General features: G+C 36.5%; 1 protein-coding gene across 2 annotated transcripts; it reads left to right on the top strand.

Moving 5' to 3' along the window:
- The first annotated feature begins 200 nt into the window (after positions 1-200).
- LOC121981535 (tRNA (guanine(10)-N2)-methyltransferase homolog) lies at positions 201-14,885 on the top strand. 2 transcript variants are annotated; one of them, XM_042534104.1, is made up of 7 exons: positions 201-578; positions 1,427-1,638; positions 2,991-3,308; positions 3,387-3,461; positions 10,562-10,636; positions 13,894-14,491; positions 14,589-14,885. In XM_042534104.1, the coding sequence occupies exons 1-6, from the start codon at positions 356-358 to the stop codon at positions 14,446-14,448; spliced, it is 1,458 nt and encodes a 485-aa protein (XP_042390038.1). In that variant the 5' UTR covers positions 201-355; the 3' UTR covers positions 14,449-14,491; positions 14,589-14,885. The 2 variants fall into 2 exon arrangements, with proteins under 2 accessions (XP_042390038.1, XP_042390037.1); XM_042534103.1 differs by having other exon boundaries at positions 13,894-14,885.
- The last annotated feature ends 272 nt before the right edge of the window (positions 14,886-15,157 follow it).

Genomic DNA, 15,157 nt, shown 5'->3' with positions numbered 1-15,157 from the left:
TTTTTTAATTTATCTCTGTACAGATATTTACAAGGCCAGTTGTGTGGAGCGCCGGTGAATATATGACTTTTTACCAGAAAATATTTGTGTTACATCATAGTTAATATAATATTATTGTAGTATTTTAGTAGTTATTTCATACTTTTTATAATTATTTTAAAATAATTTTAATCAACCTAAAATAATTTTCCTGAATTATTTCGTCTCGCAGAGTCGCAGGAATGGAAGCTTAACCCTTTTAAATCACACTCATTTGTCTTCGCCGCCGGAAAGGGTTTAGTTTTGAGGGTTTCGTCCACGACGTCGCCTCGCAGGCGAAGTAACAGCAACAGCGGACGACGAGTGCAGAAGGAGGATGTGGTTTCTCTGCGTCTTCTACCACAGGCTGTTGGACTACCGGAGGCCGGAGGTCGAGTCTCTGGCCGAACTCTTTGGAGCCTTCGGAGGGGGCGTCGGGGAGGAGTCCTCGTCGACGCGCTCGCTGGAATGGAAGCTTCCGGATAACCACCACTTGGACTCCCCCTTCCACTTCGTCTCCTTTCCCTCCGAGGAGATTGCTAGAAACGTCGCTAACCGAAGTAAAGCTCCTGCCTTTATCTTATTTCCGCTGTTTTTTCCCCTCCACATAGAAACCGCTAGAAGCTGTGATGCTCTGGGACCTTGGGGCTGTATCATGGTTGTTTACCTGTGATCAGATTAAGTGTTCCAACAATGGCTCTAGGTAGAGCTTCACAAGCGAGTGCATTTGTTCAAAATGTTGTTTAGTGATAATTGGATCCCTGAGAAGGCAGTTTGTTTCACAATAGAGATGAAATTTGTATAAGGATTGCTTTATCTATTGGAGATGTGGTATTCTGTTATTTGATAACGAACAATGATTTTAGAAGTTAGAATTGGAGAAGTTCTTTTTTCTCTTAGTTGAACTAGTTAACGGTGAAATTTCTTATTGTAGCATAAAATTGAATATTTTTCTTGTTCTTCCGAAGTGTGTTGTGGGGAAAAACAATCTTGCAGTTTGAAATTGAATTAGTGGGGTAAATTGCGAATGCAACAAGGTGGTTAAGTTCCATGTAAATGCATGTTAATAGTGGCTGAAATATGAGGAACGTACCCTTATTATATACTTACTCCCTTTCTGAAAGACAAACAATAACTTTTATCAGCTTGGAACACTTTGGACTAATGCAATTATGATGATAAAGTACTTAACATGTCTGTTTGAGTGCTGCTTAAATAAGGTTTATTAGTTTCAATCGAATCTTCTGTTCCAATGTTATTACTAGATCTGTAATACTCTACTAGTTGGAGCACCTGCTAAGAAATTTTTTTCTTCATTTCAAGTATATGAAAATTCTCTCTAAAAATATTGATCAAAGTACAATCAGCATTCCTAATGTCACAAACATTGCATATTGAAAACTTACAGGTATACTGGTCAAGGGACTCTATGAACTATGGGGACAAGGAAGTAGCTATGAGGAACTGGAAAAGGCCATTAAGGAGTTTCCAGATGAACGTAAATTGCCATATTTGCTATCAGAAAGCTCATTCCGGATAACTGTTGACAGTTTTGGCAAAGTGATAAGCTTCAAGGAACAAAATGAACGGATTCAAGGACTTAGTTATATTCCATTCAAGGTTAGCGCTGACTGCTGTGGCCTATAATCTGGTTAGATGTAGCCGATGGACTGATTATCTGAGTTCTGTTTTTCAAGGGTGTCCTTGTAACATGTGTTTCCTTGGTTGGAAATACCGAATGGAATGAACCTAGGGAAGAGTTCCTACCTACTTTTCCTTCCTTTTTTAAGACAAACAGAAGGAGGGAAATAAACAGTTGGGTAAACTTTTTCCCAGTTTTGACCAATTTGGCTTTTGTCCAAATTGGAGGGAAAGGTGAAATTACTTTGCAACGCCACCAATTTCAACCTAACAATTGGAAAATGACTGTTTTTGTTTAACTGATTTTTTTTCACAAGATAAATTCTACAAATTTAATTTTCCTTCCTCTTTATTTCCCTACAGAAAACAGAGAGAAATATTTCTCTCATGCCTTCTTTCCTTCTAAGGAAATACGGATAGGTTTAAACTTCCTTATCCTTTTCCATAAATTTATTTCCCTATTCTCATTTCCTCCCTTACAATTTCTGCCCCTTGGACGATACATGTCCTGAAAGAGCTAACTAAGAGAAAACAAATGATTTATTCTGGTGAAAATTTAGTAATTAATGTCTAGATGCATTCAGATGGTTTGCAACCATATTTTTGCAGACAATTGTGGATCCATATTAAATTGGTATAAGATAATAGAGGCAAGTAGTTCTATGCCTTTATAATTAGTCCAGTTGCTCCTTTGCTACTCTCCCAATCTTGTTAGTGCTTGCTCTTGTAGCATGGAGTTGCAATGTTGGAACTACATGAACTGGCATGTTGTAGCATCCTTGTCATGTGTGTTCTTGATTTAACTTGATTTTTGTTGCCAGTATAGCTATCTGTATTTTGTAGTTACTCTCTTGATGATTTCTTGAGGACATGTGTTTATCCCTTATTATATTTTAACTAGTCTATGATGCCGTAGTGATGGTTCAAGAAGTTCATGGTAGGCTTTTTTTTAATGGAATTTAATAAAATATTGCATAGTCTTGCACAATGTGCCATTAATATTTCTAATGGTGGTTTCATGAAAACTATATTTACCTCTTGTTTCATGAACTTGTTCAGACATCTGAGAACACACTTGTAGTTTTAACACAAGGCCAACTATGGAAGTTGGTGCTGGTATTGAACTATTAGAAGATAAATGCATTGATCCTTATTTTTCTTAGTAAAACATAATAATTGTCATCCACTCAGGCTTTTATAACGTCATAAGTTATATTTTTATATTCAATTAAGCATGATGGCATTTAAAAGTACAACTTGTGACTTTTGTTCTCATGCTACTTTTCATTTTCTTAACTTTCTTACTTATTCTACGTTTGAATTTGGCTCAGGGCCGAGTTGATCTTCGTAAACCTGATCACAAGTTCTGGCTTATAGAAACTGATGATTATGGTTCAACCAATGGCCTTCCTCCAGTTGTTCAGAGGACTGTCTTCTTTGGTCGGGAGGTTGGAGCTGCAGACAGAAAGCTTCTGCCCATTTACCAATTAAAAAGTCGCAAGTACCTAGGTCCAACGGCAATGGATGCTGAAATAGCCTTTCTTATGGCTAATCAAGGCCTTGCACAACCAGGAAAGCTTGTCTATGACCCATTTGTTGGAACTGGGAGTATATTGGTTGCTGCTGCACATTTTGGATCATTGACAATGGTCTCTCTTGTTTGAACTAATCCTTATTATTGTTATGTTTAGTAATCTTTCACTGTTAGTCTGACAAAAAATTTCCAGGGTGCAGATATCGATATAAGAGTAGTTCGTGATGGGCGTGGACCCAACTGCAATGTTTGGAGCAACTTTGAGCAGGTATTTGGTCATAGAAATTTGTGTAATTGTAGATATGTTAGTCTTTATATTATACAAGAAAATGTATGGTAAATAGTAGTAATAATTTTAGTGGTCAAGTCTGTTCGACATAATGGAGATAACAAGGACCCAGACCAGATTTTGTCATCCTTGCCTTTGTTTTTTTTTTATGAAGGTAAATTGTATTGATATCAATCAAGGACTTACATTTGGACCGTTCAAAAACCGAAAAACATGTGTTTGGACCTTTCTGAACATCATTTCCATGAGTGGCACACTACCTTCATATTGACACATATTTCTAGTTTTGCCAAATCAAGTAAAGCATACAAGAGATACCCAAGAGCTGGCTTTTGTTAAGCCGGCTGTCCCTGCAATCCAAAGCTGTCCAGTAACTCCGCCATTGTGCTGTAGGTGCAACTGATGCGGAGGCAGCTAATTGCCATGTCCCATAGAGATTTAACTACGGAACATTTGAAGAAGAGGTGATCCACGGTCTTGTCTGTCCGTTGGCATAACGGACATGTCTTGCAATCTACATATGACAGCTTATCCTGGATCCACACCTTGCTGTTCGCAAGCTGCTGCCAGATGAAGAATTGGTGCTTTGGCATGAGGAACGGCTTCCATATTACTGCTGTTCACTCCTTGATGCTGCGTGGCTTGAAGAAGTCGTACGCAACCTTGACACTAACCCGCAACTCAGAATCAAACCAGCTATTCAGTTGCCTTGCGGCAGAACCGGCTGTTTGCAAGATGTCTTGCCGGATCTGATAGAGGTGCTTGATAAGTTAAAAGAATCTCGAGCTAGTTTTAGTAGGGATATAATATTAGTTATAACCAAATATGACATAATAAATAATAACTTAAAAGAAACTAAGTAAGAGATTAGGATTTTTTTACTTGGTTACAACTTAGGTGGTTATTAATCTAAGACGGTGCAAAGCTCCACTAAAATTCTTAAAATATTTCCTTTGATGAAGGCGGAGAAGCCTCTTACACTTTTTGAAAAGCTCAGAAAGTTGCTAGGAGATTAATACAGAAGTTATTGAATATTTCCTAACTCCAGGGATCTTTTTATAGTCCCTGAAAAACTCTATCCGAAACTGTAATGCGTCTTCAAAAGGGTTCAAGGCACCTTCAATTAGAGAAATCTTATCACCGAAGATAAAACTTTATCTTTGGCTAACGACACTGGAAGACACCTTCTACACTATTTATGGAAGGCGCCTTCGACACTGTTCATGGAAGGCACCTTTCATGAGGCAGATCAACTCCTTAGCTAATCAGAATTGAGCTCATCCGAACCCAACTCCGACCTTCTCCTCGAGTAGGTTTCCTTCCCGGCTTCTCGTCCACCGGTGTACTCTTCCGCAGCACCTCGTCCCTCGAATGTACCGAGCCCGTCAGCTCTTTTCTCGTGTCATCCTTCTCGCTAGCTGTGTTTTCTGCTCGACTTCTTATGTTCCTAAGCTCCTGCACACTTAGACACAAGAATCAAATACAAACAAGACCTAACTTGACTCAATTGATCACATCAAAATCAACATGGAGTACTTGCGATATCCGCCTTTTTGATGTGCATCAACTCGAGTTAAGTTAGGGTTTAAACAAACATGAATTAAATTATAACAATCAAAATTGCAATGATATCATCAAAATTAATGCAAGTAGAAATGTACTAAAATTAATGCAATTTAAAAGCAATAAAACCTCCCCGAAACTTAACATCTATGTATGCTTCCCTTTTGATCACATATAAAAAAAAAAAACTAGGGATAATAACAAAAAATATAAATAAATCGAAAAATTTTTGCTAGGGGTTTTAAAACAATATTCCATGAAATTTGTATTTTCATCGAACTTATTTTATTAAGAAATTAATTTTTAAGAATTAAGTTTCAGATTTCTCGAAATTAATTTGTAAAAGTAGTGTAGCTTTTTGAAATATAATGAAAATTCTTGTCAATGTCAAAGATAAAGTTTCGGATTAGTGCAAAAATTTTCATAAGCAAATGATTTTGTTTTATCTTCAAGATTAATATTTTGAGTCAGAAGTATAATTTTTGAAAATATAACGATTACAAATGGTTTAATACGTCGAAAAATCATATTAATTTTTCTGAGCATGTAAAATATAATGTTTATCTTCAGAAAAATTAAATTTTTACAAAAATAAAGACTTAATAATTTTTTAATAATAAAAACATTGTTTTCTTTAAAAAATTAATAATAATTTAGATAATGTTCAAAAAATCTCGAAAAATTTCTTGTGATAGGGAACATCATGTTTTATCACAAAAATAAAATTTTCCAAAAATAGATATGTGAAACATTTTTTAATTTTGACAATAAAAATTTTGTTAAAAAATTCAAAACAAATAATATAACAGTCAAATATTTTTAAATAATTTTTTGTTAGTGGATTAAATCATCAAATATCATGGTAAAAATTTTCAACTTGAAATACGAATTGTAGGCATGCTAAATAATTAATTTGTTTAAACAATGTGAAAAATAGAACACATTAAATTTTAACTCTGGCATGAAATTAATTTAAATTATACTAAGCATAATTTGATAATCCAATACAATTTTTTACCTACTACATTTATCAAATAATTTTTAGGAATATAATTTCTGGCTATTTTTGTAATTTGGCCCTTGTGAAATTGTAAATACTAGTTAAGCCCACTATTATATCTAACATTTGAGTATTGAGAAATATTTGATTATGCAGAATTTTATTTAAGTGATTTGACTTTTTCTCTTAATTTTTCATTTTCATTTTTGATTTTGTCAAGCAATTCTAGTGACATGCATTAGCTAATTTTCTTTTCAAATGAACATTTTCATTTTTTAATTTATTATTCTTAAATTTTAGTATACATGAGGATTTAGACATTGATATTATTCCATAATAAAGTTGATTAGGAGGTAGAAGACAGACCTCACTTACTGTATCGTGTTCGAAGTTGGATGCTCCCCCTTTGCTGTTGCTTTCCTTAGTTGTAGCTTCTCTTTCATTGATGCTCTCATTTTGGTGACTCGCCATGAGTGCTAATCCGGTATACTCTTCTAGTTCGGACTCTGATGATGACTCGTCTCACTTTGCCTTCAGATTTTTTGTGCTTTGGTTTGCTTGACCCTTTGTTTTTCTCCTTCTTTTTCAGTTTCGGACAATCATCCTTGATGTGCTCTTCTTCTTGACAATTATAGCATCTTACTTTCCGTTTTACCAGAATAAGCTTCTTGGCCTGCGACTTGTTAAATTTGTTAGATTTAAAATACTTAGAGAATTTTCTTACCATGAAGGTTGTTTCGTCTTCGTCAATTGATGAGTCTGAATCCTGTTCGCTCTTCTAGGTCTGCAGTGCTAGGTTCTGATTTGGCCCCTTTGTCTTGCACACTGAGACTCATGTAATTCGAAAGTAGAAAAAAGATTTTCTAGTGTACTTACCTCGAGGTCTTTGGAGATATAGCAGGAGTATACTATAGATGTCCATTCCGGTGTTCTAAGGAACACATTTAAAGTATACCTTTGTGAATCCCGATTAGTTATTGTTTTTCTGAGGTTCGTTAATCTGGTGATTAACTCCTTGATTCTTCTATGTAGATGAGCAATCGTTTCGCCTTCTTCCATCATAAGGTTGTTGATTTGGTTCCAGAGCAGGTCTCGTCTCGCGAGCTTTTCTTCGAACGTTCCTTCGTGTAGCTCCAAGACCTTCCAAAATTCTTTTGCTGATTCGTAAGATCCGATTTGACTGACTTCCTAGGGTGGAAGTACGCTCAGCAGGTGGAACTCGGCTCGTCCGTTCGTACGAAGTCGACTTATTCTTTTTTAGTCCATTGATATTTCTCTTTTTCAGCTCCTTGTTGATACTTGGGAGCTGCAAAATCATATTTAATTATTAAAAGAAAATCAAAGTCTCTTTTGAAAAATACCTCCATACGCTTCTTTCATATTGCGACTCCCCCTCGAACTTAGGCGGGTAGATGTTGGGTCCGACCATCGTCTTTGTGCTTCAGTCAACGGTTAGTCCTTCTAAGATGGTTGAACTTTGATACCAAATGTTGGGTAGGTAGGCCGATAAGAGGAGGGTGAATTGCCTTGAAGATAAGTTAGAAGAATCTCGAGCTAGTTTTATCTGGGATATAATATTAGTTAACCAAATATGACATAATAAATAACAACTTAAAAAGAACTAAGTAAGATACTAGGATTTTTACTTGGTTACAACGTAGGCGATTGCAATGAACAAAATTTCGTTCCGTGCTGGGCGGAACGGGCGAAACTTACCGTTCCGCCCGCGCACCGAAACCGGCACCGGACGAGCGACAGTTTCGTCGCGTCGTGCGTGGTGCGTCACGCGCCAGGAGGAGTCGGGAACAGCATCGCCAGAAGCTTCCGGCGTCGCCGGAAGCTTCGCGGCGCCTGAAGCGTGTCGCAGGCGCAAGAGGCGTCGCCCCCGGAGGTGTCGCCGGACACCTCCGGCGCCGTCGGAGGTGTCGCCGGACACCTCCGGCGCCGTCGGAGGTGTCGCGGGCGAGTCGCGGGCGCTGGCGCGGGCACTGGGTCGCGAGAGCAGGCGCGGGTCGCGGGCACAACACTGTGCAAAATTATAATTTAAATAAATTAAATAATTCCTATTTAATTGAGATATTTTAAAGAGACTTTCATGAACCCTAATTAAATTATCCCAACAAAATATAAAAATTCAAAAAATTCTAAAAAAAATTTATATATAAAATATAAAATATAAAAAAATATATTTAAAATTAAAAAAAAATAATCAATTTTATTAAATAATATTCTGAAATTATTTTTACTATTTTAAAATTTTTAAAAATTCTAAAAAAATAATTTTTATAAAAATTCTATTAAATCAAATTTATATTCTTATATATATATTTTAATTATTTTATATTTTTTTACTGATTTAATGTTTAAGTAAAATTACCGAAACCGTATCGGCACGGCACGATACGATATCGAAACCGTATCGTTCCGGTCTCGAACCGAAACCTCGGCACGGGTCGATATTTTAAACCTTGGGCGATTGTTAATTTAAGGCGGTTGCAAAACTCCACTAAAAATATCTCCTTTGATGAAGGCGGAGAAGCCTCTTACACTATTATAAAAGCTCAGAAAGTTACTAGGAGAATAATATAAAAGTTGTTAAATATTTTCTAGCTTCAGGGGTCTTTTTATAATGAAAACTCTATCCGAAGCTGGAAGACGCCTTCAATAGGGTTCAAGGTGCCTTCAATCAGAGAAATCTTATCGTCGAAGATAAAACTTTATCTTTAGCTAACGGGCACCAGAAGACATCTTCTATAGGCTGGAAGGCAACTTCGACACTGTTTGTTGAAGGCGCCTTCCAAGTCATGGAAGACACTTTCCATGAGGCAGATTAGCTCCTTAGCTGATCTCTTCGCGTGGGTGATGCTCCGATTTACTTAGCTCACCCGAATCCAACTCCGACCTTCTTCTCAAGCAGACTTCCTTCCCGGCTTCTCGTCCCTAGAACGTCGTGCACGTCCTTCTCGTCCACCGATGTACTCTTCCGCAGCACCTCGTCTCTTGGATGCACCGAGTCCGTCAGCTCCTTTCCCGTGTCATCCTTCTCACTAGCTGTCTTCCACTCGACTTCTTGTGTTCCTAAGCTCCTGCAAACCTAGATACAAGAATCAAATACAAACTTGACCTAACTTGATTTGGTTGATCACATCAAAACCAATCTGGGGTATTTACAAAAGCTCCTGGTGTGGAGCTGAGTTGTTCTAATTCCTCAACATCAGCAACCCGATTGTCAAGTTGGACAGCCTTATCAGCCTTTGGAGATGCATCCGCAGCTTCGTCGGCCTCCAAACTTCTTTGTTTTGCCCCATCAGCGACCTTGTCAGCCTCAGGACAGTCTCTTTCCGCTCTGTCAGCAGCTCCATCAATATGTTGTCTTGCTGGCACTCAAACTGTGGCCTCATCTTCTGGTGGGGACGCCACTTGGTCAGCTTGGAGTGGTTCCAAGTGGCTCTCCACTTGGTCAGCCTCAGGCAGTGTGTGCAGTGGAGTCATCTTTGCCTTTGTTGCATACAAGACGTGTGGAATGCTGTCAGTTCGGACCAAAATCCTGGTATTATGTTTCCATCTTGATAAGTTTTCTTCCGTACTAAGTTTCAGGTCATTGTACTTCCTCTGTTCTGCAAAATCGGGCAAATAAATCCAGTTGAGCAAAATTTGAACTTATACAAATTGATAGAAAATTGTTGCTAGCCGATCAACATATTCTGTGCTTTATTCTTTCAAGCAGCTCCAAAAGAGAGTTAATGATGGATATAAGAGTGGGATATAGATATCATAGTGAGAACAGAGATTTGGTTGCGTTCCCTAGCATGAGCTATCAGGATCTATTTACCTTCTCACTTGTGTTCTCTCTTGTTTCTGAGGAAAGTTGGGTAAAAATGTAAGGAGTATGACAAACTCTTATTTTTAAGCAACTGAGGACGCTTGTGCTAAAAGAAATTGGAGATTCATACGATAACTGGTATATTAATTTCACAAACCCTATAAATCCCCTTTAAAACAGCACTCTGGAACAGGTAAATTACTAGTACAACTCAGAAAAGAAGATAGGCTATCCTATCTATTCCACGTAATAGATGTTTGAGGCCTACTGAAGTTTTTGAAGATGGAACTTTGGAGGCTTTCCAAAATTTATCTTGAACGTAAATTCCACATAATACATGAAAACTCGTAATCAAAGAAAAAACATATCCTTTTGAGAGAAAATAACCTAAACTTGTTTTTGCTTCTGTATTATTGCATGTCCAGGTGAACAGATTTTCATGTCTCTGCAGTTATCCTTATAAGATTGTCTTTGTTAGCACATGACTGCCACTTCAACTTCAAGCTAATCAACCCTGCTAGCGGTCGCTTAATGGATGGGATTCTGCAGTCCAATATGATATTTGAATAATAATTGTGCTTTGTTCAAAATTAAACCTTGTATTTTTCCAATGGTGTCATTACTAACATTCATGAAGTTGTTTGAAATCTCTAGTTATAGTTAAATCTCTATTTTTTTCATTTATTTCTCCAGTATAATCTTCCAATGCCAATTTCCTTGTTGAGAGCAGACAATAACATGCCTCCTTGGCGCCCAGGACTGACAGAGGTACTTATTTTGCTTTATTTGTTCAATAATTTAACAATTTGTCTTTATCCATATTAAATACCAAGAATGATTATGCACTATATATTGTAGCCCTCTATTTATAATGGACATTTTTGTTTAATCATTTTTCTTTTGAATGAAGGTATGCATGATAACATCTAGATATTCACTGTTCTCAATTTATATCATGTTGGAATGGATATTGAATCACTCTCTCTATATATAAATATAAACAAAGACGATATCATGAAATTTGCCCAGTGCTATCAGACATCTGTAACATCAAGATAAAAATGGCTTAAAATTATGTGTTAATATTCATTAGCATAACTACTAGTTTAATGACCAACAATGCACTGTAAATATTTGAAGCACTGAGTAAAATTTTGAAGAAACATAAAATAGTACAGAAGAAAATGCATGAACATGACATATAAAACGTACAATTATTACACCAATAACAGGATTTATAGATGATAGATCCATGATTTATCATAAAATAGAATAAACTAATTTATGATGAGTACCAATAATTTCGAGAAAAAGATTAAAAAACATTTTATATTTATCTTAAACAAAACATCAAATGATTAAAAATGAGGGGAAAATCATAAAATTTCTCTAATGAACATATATGGCTAATATCTCTTTTATGCTTGCAATAATTCATGCCTTGAACATGATCAAACATTAATTAAAAGATGGTTTGTCCTAAAGCAGCAAGTGTAAGAATGAATCACCATAACTTATTTTCTTTTCAACTAATTGTTCCAACATATTTGCTTTAAAAATTAATCGTCACCACAGACTTGCATCAGAGTTAGCCATCTTGAGATCTTAGGGCATACATCTCAAGGTTTGTACTTGTACTTTCATATTCATCTTTACTTGTGACTGCATCTCCTCTTTGAATCCGTATTCTCTTGGGTTATACAAATATATAGAATTATAAAGAATAATTCCTACTTTATTTGAAGAGGAGCCTTGTCGCAACGGTAAAGTTGTTGCCATGTGATCAAAAGGTCACGGGTTCGAATCTTGGAAACAACCTCTTGCAAAAAGCAGGGTAAGACTGCGTATAATGGATCCTTCCCCGGGATCCCGCATGACGGGAACTTCGTGCATCGGGCTGCCCTTTTAATTCCTACTTTATCTAATTTCAAGATTTTAAGTATGGATTCTATCAATGAGGAATTATGTTTGATCTTGGTTCCATATTAGTGTCTACAAATGTGTTTTTGCACCATTTTGCTTACCACATTCTGATATTTGAAATCCAAGTATTGTTTGTTCAGAACTGAATTTCAAATTCTTTATTAACTTTATTGACAATTACTCTTGAATGCCATTGTTTTTTTTTTAATTAAATAATGTCTTGGAATCTATTCTATCTTTTGTGCTGCTAAGAAAATAACCAAATTAGATGTGTCTATTAAAATGTTCACCGATATTGGATAATTTTCTCATGCTTTGCAGTCTATTCTATCTAATAGCTGTATTTTTCATCAATCATCCTAGCTTCATAGGAGCCAACACTATAATGCTACTAAAAGGAAGGATAGCTCTACTAAAAGGAAGAATTGATACTTGGTTGAGTCAATTTGTACATTACTATATATTTAAATTCCTCTGGGATGATACAGTCACTCAATAATCCTGTACTACTTTTTGTGCGCAGCTGTAGATTAATTTGTCAATCTGATTTGCATTACTTCAGTATCAGATTTACACAAAGTAGGCATATGTAGTAAATCTCTAAAAATCATTAGCAAATGTCAGAAATTGATCAATTGCGATAGTCATCTCTTTATCAGATTGATGAAGTTGAAAGAGACTTTCAATGACCTCATAAGCACCAGAGATATCACTAGTGTGCAAATCTCATTCCTGTGTCCATGTTTTGTAGCAAGAGAGAGTATTGAAAGATGCTCATGAGGCATGGAATCAATGACTTGCCAACAATCCTCTCCCATGCAATTGTCTGGCTTATAAGTATTGGTAGTTCTTGTTGTCAAATCCTACAATCCCTTGACCCATGTACCAAACTTTGATTGCTGCAGCCCAAGATTTAAGCTCTTCCTGTTAAATCTCTCAGTGAAAACACAGATCCGAATTGGGCTATGAAGAGAGTGGTAGTTGGAGAATGAGACATCTTAGGCTACTATTTTGGACAATTTCTCATAGAATAAAATACAGGCAAGCCTACAAGAATATCAAAGATGCAGAAATATTCTGGAAAACCTGGAAATCCAGATGAAAACGAAACTGATGCTTGAGAAAACCAGAACAGAATGGAATCCGTATAGAAACTGTCCAAGATCCAGAAAAAAAAAATTGAAATCAAGGAGCCAGAAACACGTAGGATGATGCCCAGAATTCTCACACTTGGAAGAAATGCGGAGATAACAAACACCATCTCAATGTACAGAGTTGAGGATGATGCACACTCTTGCTTGGCGTCTTCTTGCTTGGGATTTCTGGAGAAGGAAGAACTGGATGCCGAGAAGAAATCTTGGCATACTGCAGAGGAGAGCTTGACATGTTTAGTGAACAAATAAGTGGAAATGCATGGATGCTCACAGATAAGATATGTGGATGAGTCATTGGGTGTGGAAACTGGCAATGGTAGCTATTAATATCGTGTTAAACTTAGAAAACTATTATAAGGGCTTATCCTTAAGCAGTCCGCTCTATCTCTATATATTATCTTATAATTATTTTATGTATACACCTCTGTGATTCTTTAGTTCACAACTACCTCACTATTTATAATTGAGTCCTTAACGGTTTTGATTTATTATGTACAGTTGGAGTTGTTACTCCAATGAACGCTTGTGTCATTTTCTCAAGTCATCTGGTTTTCTAAGGATCATAATATCATTATAACAAGCTCTTTCTTTCACCATGAAGATATCTAGATCTATGAGGATCATAATATCATTATAATCAAGTGCTTTCTCTCGCCATATTTGGCATATTTCACAGCTTAAAAGACTGGAACACCATTTAGAATTTGTTTTCATTGAACTATGTTCCCAGTGTTTTAAACTTTACAGAATGGTTAGTGAATAAATTGATCAGCAAGGCACAATGTGTGTCTGATTTATTGTTTGTAAAGAGGCGTAGTTTAAGTTCCAGTGAACAACTAATCCTATTAGTTAGAGATTTCCAATAACTTTCTGATTGTTAGTTATGTAGTGCATATATTCATGTTCAGCAAGGCATTTCTTCTTATTACTTTAATAATTTTCTTTAAGGTGTTCGATGCTATCATATGTGACCCACCTTATGGTGTTCGTGCTGGAGGTCGAAAATCTGGAGGCCGGAAATTGTTGAAAGGCCTAGTTGCTCCATATACTGTTCCACAGGAGAAAAGGGTTGATCATATACCATCAACTGCTCCATACAGCTTAGCAGAATGCGTACACGATCTTTTTGACCTCTCTGCAAAGATGTTAGTGATTGGTGGTCGGCTCGTCTTTTTCTACCCAGTTGTTAGAGATGAAAATTCGATCAATGTCCAGTTTCCTGAACATCCTTGCTTCACTCTGATTGCATCTTGTGAGCAGATACTTAGCCTACGTTATAGTCGATATTTGCTGACAATGGTGAAGACAGGGGTTTATACTGAAGAAATCAAAGAGTCAGCCATGAAAATGCACTTGGATTTCAAAGAAAACCATCTCAAGTGGTTAGAAGATGGTAACCTTCACTCTGCGGTGTTCAGTCCAGCAGACTCTCAAGAAGTTCCAGATGGCAAGCCCAAGTTTGACAGAGATTCAAAACCAAAATATCGAGGCAAGTACGTGTAGAACAGATACCTTGAGATTCCTGTTCCTTCAATAGTTTTGACAGGTACAACGTTCAGATTCAAGCCTCATTTAAGATACAGTTTGCAAAGAACAGGCAGAAATCAAATGCTCACGCTTTCTAATATCTGTATTATGTGTAGAGCTTATTATTGATCCGATCTCATTACTTCGAGGATGCTTTAGCATTCAAAGTTAATTCAGCTCAAGGTATGCTGCATTTACTCAGTTGTACTCTGTTTATCTAGATTTGTCGAAACTTGTAACTTTGTGAAAAAAAAATGATTTTGTTAGTGTAATATCTTGAATTTTTTCCTTTCTATTTCGTAGTAAAGGTGTTGATTGTGTTAAATTATTGGATTGTTTCTGTGTAAAGCCCACTGCTATGTGACCAACCTTCTTGCTGTTTATTCAGTCCTTAATAACTTCATATTCGATTTTACAAGTTTGTCAATATTGTTAAATTGGAAAGATTTTACTTTGTTGACTGTTGCTAAATGAGTACAAATAGTAGTGATTTAGGTCTTGGTCAATTGAAACTCTTTCTTGTTGCTTGAAGCCTTGTAGTGGATTGTCGATTGGTTTGAGTTTGTTTGGAAGTGGATGTAGAGAATCGGGGTGAATGTGTTGTTCTTTGGTGAGGATTGAGTTGCTCATGGTCAACGGGGTTTATTTGAGGTGAGAAAGGTTGGGGTTGAAGGCCGTGTTTACA

This window comes from Zingiber officinale, chromosome 5A (assembly GCF_018446385.1).
Source record: "Zingiber officinale cultivar Zhangliang chromosome 5A, Zo_v1.1, whole genome shotgun sequence".
Taxonomy (NCBI): Eukaryota; Viridiplantae; Streptophyta; class Magnoliopsida; order Zingiberales; family Zingiberaceae; genus Zingiber; species Zingiber officinale.
The sequence above is the reverse complement of the archived record's forward strand: the minus strand, read 5'-3'. Positions and strand labels throughout refer to the sequence as shown.

Bases quoted from the DNA above. Each gene is read 5' to 3' on its own strand.
- LOC121981535 (XM_042534104.1), top strand. From the start codon at position 356: ATGTGGTTTCTCTGCGTCTTCTACCACAGGCTGTTGGACTACCGGAGG. The intron at 1,639-2,990 runs GTTAGCGCTGAC...AATTTGGCTCAG, and splicing joins TTAGTTATATTCCATTCAAG to GGCCGAGTTGATCTTCGTAA. The intron at 3,309-3,386 runs GTCTCTCTTGTT...AAAAATTTCCAG, and splicing joins ATTTTGGATCATTGACAATG to GGTGCAGATATCGATATAAG.